Raw genomic sequence first — 8,538 nt, forward strand, 5'->3', positions numbered from 1 at the left:
CCACACAATAGCCATGCTGGGCCCGCGTTCCTGGGCACCCACCTGTCCTGCCTAGCCTGACAAGCAGTCGGTGGCAGGGCAGCCAATTAACTTGACAGTGTCCTTCCTCTCCTCTCGGCGGCTCCCAGAGTCCAACGCTGAGCCACAGCCCACTCTGTACGGCGCAAGCCTCACCTCCACTGAGCACACAGGACAGAGCCTGGCCGCCACCACCCACTTGGGAAGGGCGTGATGGTCCCCAAAACGGGAGCTGAATGGAGGCCAGACCCAAACAGCAGGGCAAAAGCTCCTGTCCAGGGGTGGCTCAGGCCCCACCCTTCCTCCGAGAAAAACACTGGGCAAATTCGGAGCTTCTGTCCCAAGCCCTCCCCAGGCTGGCCCAGCCCAGCCTGCACCCTCCCTACTCCTGCAGGGTTTGGGATCCCAGGGCCTGCAGGGTGGTGCCTGAGGCTTAGGGAGGGACCCAAAGATTTTCACAGCCTGTGGGAATATAAACTCGGACAGTCTGGGCTGGAGCTGGTACCCTGGGGTAACAGCCTCGTTAGGTGCTGTCACTGTCTCAGCCCCCACACCTGGTGCCCCGCACACAACACCACCCCAGACATGCAGGGAGCCCGGGCGCTTCTGCTGCTGCTGCTGCTGCTGCTGCTGGCCCTGACGCTACGGCCGACCCACGGCATCATCCCAGGTAATGCGGCTCCCCAAGCCCCCCACCAAGGGCCTGTCCAGCCCCCAGCCCCAGGCTGACCCAGCTCCCGCTCTCCCCTGGCCAGTGGAGGAGGAGAACCCGGCCTTCTGGAACCAAAAAGCAAACGAGGCCCTGACGGCTGCTAAGAAGCTGCAGCCCATTCAGACGGCGGCCAAGAACCTCATCCTCTTCCTGGGGGACGGTGAGTGTGCAGGGCCGGCGCCCCCTCCACCGCCAGGCTAGGCCAGCCTGGGGCTCAGCCTGACGGTTCTGCCCCTCAGGGATGGGGGTGCCCACAGTGACCGCCACCAGGATCCTGAAGGGGCAGATGCAGGGCCAGCCTGAGCCAGAGACTCCACTGGCCATGGATCAGTTCCCGTACCTGGCGCTGTCCAAGGTGAGCGGGGCTGCGGAGAGGCCGGACTGTACAGCTGAACTCTGCATGGAGCACAGCTGAGGCTGTCTCTGTCCGCAGACGTACAACGTGGACAGACAGGTGCCAGATAGTGCGGGCACAGCCACGGCCTTCCTGTGCGGGGTCAAAGGCAACTACCAGACCATCGGCCTGAGCGCGGCTGCCCGCTTCAACCAGTGCAACACAACTCGGGGCAACGAGGTCCTCTCCGTGATGCACCGGGCCAAGAAAGCAGGTGTGATGGGCTGGGGCCGGGACTGGAGTTTGCCACAATGTCCCTGACATGCACTGAGCCCTCCTCCTCCTCCCTCAGGGAAGTCTGTGGGAATTGTGACCACCACCAGGGTCCAGCACGCCTCACCGGCCGGCACCTACGCACACACCGTGAACCGCAACTGGTATTCGGATGCTGACATGCCCGCCTCAGCGCGCCAGGAGGGCTGCCGGGACATCGCCACGCAGCTCGTCTCCAACGTGGACATTGACGTGAGCTCAAAGGGCGGGAGGGCTGGAAGGGAGGGTGCACCCCGCACTGGCCAAAGTCCCAGGTGTCCTGCACGTCCTGCAGCTCAGCCCTGCAGCTCACCAGGGTCTCTGGGAGCTGTGGCAGCGGCCAATGGAGAAGGCTCCACCCAGCGCAGGCCCTGGCACAGCCAGGAGGGGACGTAGGGATGCAGGGAGGACGGGAAAGGCAGCCCTGCAGCCCCAGGCCCTCAGGTCCTTGGCTCTGACCGCAGGTGATCCTGGGCGGGGGCCGGAAATACATGTTCCCCAGGGGGACCCCAGACCCCGAGTACCCGAATAACACCGCCCAGGCAGGGACCAGGCTGGATACGAAGAACCTGGTGCAGGAGTGGCTGTCGAAACACCAGGTGACGGGTGCACCGGGCAGGATGTGGGGCCAGGGATGCAGGGCTGGGCAGGGGCTGAGGCCTGGCTGTCCCCGCAGGGCTCTCGGTACGTGTGGAGCCGCGCAGAGCTCCTGCAGGCGTCCCAGGACCCGGCCGTGACCCGCCTCATGGGTAAGACCCTCCCGCCCTGCAGGTGTGTGCCGTGACCCCTGTGTGCCCCACCTGGCAGTCACCCTGGGTCCCTTGTCCCTCAGGCCTCTTTGAGCCCGTGGACATGAAATACGAGATCTACCGAGACCCTGAGCTGGACCCCTCCCTGGCGGAGATGACAGAGGCAGCCGTGCGCGTGCTGAGCAGGAACCCCGACGGCTTCTACCTCTTCGTGGAGGGTGAGGGGGCGCCTGGGGCACACAGGCCGGGAGGGGCGTCGGAAATGGAGCAGGAGGCAGCTTTCCCCTCTTCCCGCAGGGGGCCGCATCGACCACGGCCACCATGAGACCATAGCCTACCGAGCACTCACTGAGACAGTCGCATTCGACGCTGCCATCAACAAGGCGGGCCAGCTCACCCGCGAGCAGGACACCCTGACCCTCGTCACCGCTGACCACTCCCACGTCTTCACGTTTGGGGGCTACACCCTGCGGGGGACCTCCATCTTCGGTAGGCCTGGGACGGCGGGGGCTGTTGCTGATTTGAAGGCAGAGGTCTCTTGAGTTATCTGTCGTGGCCACACTGGCAGCACTGCCTGGTGGGGGTCTTGGGAGGGCTGAGATGGGTGTGGGTGAGGGGTGCCCAGGCACCCATGCAGTGGTCAGTGCAGGAACGAGGTGAGCTCCCCTTGCAGGGCTATCACCTGAGAAGGCCAAAGACGGCAAGGCCTACACTTCCATCCTGTACGGAAATGGCCCAAACTTCAAGAACCCCCGGCCAGATGTCACTGCCCAGGAAAGCAGTGAGTAGGGTCTCCCCGGATCAGAGGCAGAGAGGGGTCAGAGGGGAGCCCGATCACACTGACCACCGTGCCCTCCAGGTTCCCTCACCTACCGGCAGCAGGCGGCCGTGCCCCTGGACTCCGAGACCCACTCTGGGGAGGACGTGGCGGTGTTCGCGCGTGGCCCACAAGCGCACCTCATGCACGGCGTGCAGGAGCAGAACTACATCGCCCACGTCATGGCCTTCGCCGGCTGCCTGGAGCCCTACACCGCCTGCGGCCTGCCGCCGCCCAGCCGGAGCAGTGACCAGAGCGATGACAGGAGCAGCGCTGCCCCTGGCCTCTCGCTGTCTCTGGCCTGGACACTGGTGCTGCTGCTGCTGGGGACCATGGCACTCTGAGTGTCCACAGCTCCACCCCACACCCCCACCAGGAGGCCCCGCAGCACAGCACTGTACTCTCCACACCCAGTGTCCACGGAGGCAGCTCTGGGACTGCAGTTCCAGACCACAGTCCCTGCACCCCAACACAGGAGAGGGTGCGGACCAGCCACTCTGCCTGACTGGCTCACCTCGGTGAGCTGGCACTGGGCACTGATTAGGAGCAAGGATTCCCCGCCCTCCAGGCTGCCATTCTCCTGTGAACACAAAGCAACAATAAACAGACCCTTGACAGTGTAAACTGCTGCCTTGCTGGTTTTTGCTGAAGGAAACCCAGAGAGCTGGGGATGCAGCTGGAGATTCAGGACAAGTAGTGAGACGGGAGGCCAGGGAGGCTGCCTGGGACAGACGTGACAAAGGCCTGAACAGGGCAGAGCAGTGCAACACTGGCCCCACTCCTGACCACACGGTCCACGCCCAAGGCGCTGTGTTGGGCCAGGCTGAGGTGGACAGGGCACCTGGGGAGGATGCCCAGAGAGGGGTTGAAGGGACAGCAGGGCCCAGTCCCCAGCTGCAGGACACGAGGACGCTGGACAGCCAGCTCAGCACCTCACCCCAGCCCACACCAGGACGCTGGCTCAGCTCTGCCACCAGCTGAGACAGCTCCAGGCCAAGGTGGTCGACACGGTCAAAGGAAGGGGCAGTCGCCTGTTCTGTGCTGTGGCCAGCCTCAGTCTCAGGGCAGCTCAGCCAGCTCCCGGGATGGCAGAGATTGGGGTCACTAAGGGCCCCCACAGCCACACCTGGTCCTCCTGCAGGACCGTGGGCCCAGAAGCAGGGGGAGCCGGTGCAGAGGGGCTACCAGCGGTGTGAGGTCAGCACAGGTGCCAGAGGCTGGGCCAACCTTCCTGAGCCCCGTCACACAGGAATTGCCAACCACGGCCCTGCCCTGGAGGGTCTGGGATTTGGGTCCTGCAGCATCCTGCCTGGGCTACTGCCCAGGAACTAGGTCTCTCTGAGGACAAGGCACCCACAGCAATTAACTTGGTGACACTGGGTTTAACCTCAGAATCTAGGCTACACTGAGCCGTCCTCAACCTGGGCCCCAGTGCCAAGGAACACTGGCCTAACACCACGCAAGATAAAAGCAGGTCTTGGATGCCAGGCCCATTTACGCCTCTCACTTAGCCCTGCCCATCTTCCCTAAAGGCTAATGCCTCAGACTTCTCCCAGTGAAAGCCCACCCTGCAGCCAGGAGAAACAGCCAAATTGCAGCTTCTTTATTTGAGCCAGTGTCTCACTGTGGAGTCAGACCAGCTTTGAACTCACTATGTAGCCCAGAATGGCTTCAAATTCTCAGATCCTTTTGCCTCAGCCTCCTGAGTGCTGGGATTTCAGGAGTACGACACCAATTCTAAACATCTAACTTCAAGCCAGGTGTGGTAGTGCACTCCTGTAATCCCAGCACTGGGAAGGCTGAGGCAGGAGGATCGCTGAGTTCTCGGTCAGCCTAAACACTAACACTACGTAGTGAGTTCAAGGTCAGCCTGAACCTTACCTCAAAAAAAAAAAAAAAGTAACCAGACAAGATATACAATCTTCCCAGAATATCTTCAGAACCTAGATGATCTAGAAAAACACATTCTTGACATAATTCCATGTAGTGGTGCAGGCCTATAATGCCTGCACTTGCAAGCCTGAGGCAGGAGGGTTTCTGAGTTCCAAGCCAGCCTGGGTGACCTGTACACAGGGAGACCCTGTCTCAAAATAAAGCTCCAGCCATCTAATGCCAGCAGTCGGAGACGCTGAGGCAGGAAGATCAAAATTTTGAGCCCAGTCTGGGCAATTTAGAAACTAGCAAGATATTGTTACAATAAATACAAAGGGGCTGGGGATGTAGCTCAGTGGTTAGGACCTGAGTTCCTTCTCCAGTGCCACAAAAGCAACACTCCGCAGCTACTTAACAGGGAACACACAGTCTCCTTAAATGACCAAAAGCCAAGTGAAGGTCACAGGATCAGATCTTGCCAAAGCGTGGCCTTTGTTTTCTAATCAGAAAAGCCCGTAAATTGGAGAAATGGGGCCTCCCAGTTCCTATTCCGGGCAGCTCAGTGTCAGAGAACCTGCTGCTCTAGGAGTGGCCCAGGTTCTGGGGATCCTGTGCTTCTGAAATGATTGCTTACACAGAAAACCTTGTGGGTGATTTTGCCCTCCTGATGTTAGCGAACTGGATCACACAGAGGCCTCGCACCAGCTCCATCTCCTGTGAACCTAGTCCAGGTCTATGCGAGGCTGTTACTTGTCCTATACTTTCTTTCTCTTTTGCTTACATTGAGTGAGGTTAGTACAGAAACTACTCTCTTTTTTTCCTTTACAAAAAACCCCAATTTCCTCTTTCCTGCAGTGGGATTGAACCCTGGGCCACTCTGCTCCTGAGGGATCTGCACCCACAGACCTTTCCAGCCTGCACAAGAACAGGCCTGGCCATGTGACCCTCCTCTCCCAGACTTCCAGTAGCTGGGACTCTGAGGGCTCCCTGACTTCTTTTTTTTTTTTTTTTTTTTTTTATCGTTTTTTTTTTTTTTTTTTTTTTTTTAGCACTGAGGTTTGAACCCAGCACCTCTGCAGTGAGCAATATCCCCAGCCTTTTTTAATTTAAAAAAAATTTGTGATACTAAATTTTTGGGGGGTGGGTGGGGTTTTGAGACAGGGTCTCACTATGTAGTTGAGACTGACCTGGAATTTACTATGTAGCCCAGGCTAGTCTGGAACTCACAGTGATCCTCCTGCCTCAGCCTCCCCGAGTGCTGGGATTACAGGAGTGCACCACCACGCCCGGCGATAAGACACTAAATTTATACTTGATCTTAGCCAAAAGGCTGAGAAGTGATGAGATACTAAATTTAAATTAAGACACTAAATCACTAAATTACTCAGACTGGGGTCATTCTTCCAGTCTTCCTGCCAGACTTCTAGACTCCCAGACTATGGGATTTCAGGCTTGAACCACCAAATCTGGATTTGTTCTGTTTTATTTTTTGTTTTGAGACAGGGTCAAGCCAAGTATTCAAGATGGATTTGAATTCATTACATAACCCAGGCTGGTCTTGACCTTTCAACCTTCCTGCCTCAGCCTTCTAGAGTAGTGGAATTAGAGGCATGCATCACTACTCCCTCTTCAGAAAGTCACCCATATCTAATCCTGGCCATGACATCCTAGTGATTTTATCTAATTCTAGTCCTTCCCACAGGCCCCACCTCTAAGTATCGATATGATTAAATTTCCACCTTTTTTTTTTTTTTTTTTTTTTGAGACAGGGTCTTACTATGTAGTTCAGACTGGCCTGACCTCAAATTTGTAGCGCTCCTCCTGCCTCAGCCTCTCGAGTGCTGGCATCACTGGTGTGCACCACCATGCCTGGCTTTTCTACTTTCTTAATACTTCTGGATGGAGAATTAAATTTAACACAGGAGCTGGGCATGGTGGCCCACATCTGTAATCTCATCACTCAGGGGACTGAGGCAGGAGGATCACTGTGAGCTCAAGGCGAGCCTGAACTATATAGCCGACTCTGCCTTAAAAAATTTTTTAAAAAAATGTCAGCATGTGACATGCTCTGGTGTCTCTTCAGAATCTTTCCCCTTTTTAATGCACAAACCTTGGCTCCTTGAAGACGTGCAAACCACATCCAAACCATAGCCCTGTCTTTTCCCCCATGACCAAGTTTGTTTGCACTCTAGCCACGGTACTTGGGTTGTGCTGGGAAGGGTCACCCAGGACTATGGAAAGCTCTTCCATGTCCCCTGCTATTCCTGACACTCACCAGAGTCCTGGGCTCCTGTGGGGCGAAGATCTGGCTATCAACACCGAACACTGAGCTGACTGCGGCCCCTAAGCCTCCACATAGAGCTGCATCTCCAGAATTTCCATCTGTTCTATTCAGACAGGGTCTCGCTAAATTACTAAGTTGCCCGGGATGGGTTTGAACTTTTGATCCTCCTGCCTCAGCCTCCCAAACTGCTTCAATGGCAGAAGTGCCTCAGCCCACCAGGGTGCTTCTCCTAGTTTTGTGGCCCACTAAAACTTCTCCTAGTTTTATGTACATTCTTGGGACCAGGGCAGTGGCACCCGGCTGAGCAAGCTGCCCCATGCTCCAACCCCATTGTTTTACCACTGTAGGCAGGGCCACTCAGCAGGGGCTTCCTCCCAGATCACCGTGTCAGAGTACGACGACCTGCGGCGGGACGTCAGTGCCATGTACAACAAGGTCACGCTGGGCCAGCTGCAGAAGATCACCCCCCATGTGAGTGGCTGCACCGCCAGGCAGCTCCGGGGTCCCCTCCTGGGGCTGGCTCCATGCCTTTCTGTGCACCCGGACCCTCCCTGCTGCCCTCCTCGCCCCTCTGACCCCTCCCTGTGCTCTGGGCCCCACCCTTGGCCCCACAGCTGCGGTGGAAGTGGCTGCTGGACCAGATCTTCCAGGAGGACTTCTCGGAGGACGAGGAGGTGGTGCTGCTGGCCACAGACTACATGCAGCAGGTGTCCCAGCTCATCCGCTCCATGCCCCACAGGTGGGCTGCAGCCACAGCCGGCCCCGCCCCATCGTCTGTAGGGCCCTGCTCTCACCTGGACCTGTCTGCATGGCCACCTCCCCTCTGTGCGAAGTCCCCCCGGGTGGGTGGGTGGGGGCCCTGCAATGGGAGTCCAGATCCCTGCGGTCGGAGGCTGGTGCTACCCCCTCCGCTGTGGGAGCAGGGCAGGCTGGGAGCTCCCTGTGGGTGGTGAGGCTGAGCCTGGTGTCCCCGTGGGGAGGGGTCGCCACCACTCCGCTGCCCAGCGCCCCCTGGGGGAGAGCTTTCTGTCTCTGCCTGGGGGAGGAACAGAGGTGGCTCAAGGCCATCTCAGAGGCAGAAAGTCAGCCCGGAGCGCCCCATGTCCCACCCACAGGCAGATGGGAAATGGGGTTGGTGACCCTTCAGAGCAGGACTGTGTTCAGCTGCTACTGTATGACAGGGATCAGGAAGGTCGGGCACAGCCCCTGGCACCTGTGGTGACCTCATGCCCCTCTCTGCACAGCGTGGGCACTGACAGGGTGGGATCCCCTGAGCAGCCACCACCCCTCTGACCAGGTTCTCCCTGCTTCCCCAGTGCAGGGTCGTGCAGGAGAACCAGGCCTGGCATGTGAGGACCATGAGTGACCCCATTCCTGTGGGTTTTTTTGTTTTTGTTTTTGTTTTTCGGTGAGATCCAGCAGCTTACACTGTCACAGGGT

At 58.2% G+C, this 8,538-nt stretch overlaps 1 protein-coding gene across 1 annotated transcript; it reads left to right on the forward strand.

The window, feature by feature from the left end:
* The first annotated feature begins 387 nt into the window (after positions 1-387).
* Positions 388-3,547, forward strand: LOC104867420 (intestinal-type alkaline phosphatase). The gene is made up of 11 exons (XM_010631767.2): positions 388-688; positions 774-890; positions 970-1,085; positions 1,164-1,338; positions 1,417-1,589; positions 1,841-1,975; positions 2,053-2,125; positions 2,209-2,343; positions 2,423-2,614; positions 2,799-2,906; positions 2,985-3,547. Exons 1-11 carry the CDS (start codon positions 604-606, stop codon positions 3,284-3,286), a joined length of 1,611 nt encoding a protein of 536 aa, XP_010630069.1. The 5' UTR covers positions 388-603; the 3' UTR covers positions 3,287-3,547.
* Positions 3,548-8,538: the final 4,991 nt, after the last annotated feature.

The sequence above is a fragment of the Fukomys damarensis genome, unplaced genomic scaffold (genome assembly GCF_012274545.1).
Source record: "Fukomys damarensis isolate Sample0158 unplaced genomic scaffold, DMR_v1.0_HiC HiC_scaffold_16, whole genome shotgun sequence".
Taxonomy (NCBI): Eukaryota; Metazoa; Chordata; class Mammalia; order Rodentia; family Bathyergidae; genus Fukomys; species Fukomys damarensis.

Excerpts from the sequence above, each read along its gene's own strand:
- LOC104867420 (XM_010631767.2), top strand. The coding sequence starts at position 604 with ATGCAGGGAGCCCGGGCGCTTCTGCTGCTGCTGCTGCTGCTGCTGCTG. Across the intron at positions 1,976-2,052 it reads AGTGGCTGTCGAAACACCAG|GGCTCTCGGTACGTGTGGAG; the intron begins GTGACGGGTGCA and ends CTGTCCCCGCAG. Across the intron at positions 2,907-2,984 it reads TGTCACTGCCCAGGAAAGCA|GTTCCCTCACCTACCGGCAG; the intron begins GTGAGTAGGGTC and ends CGTGCCCTCCAG.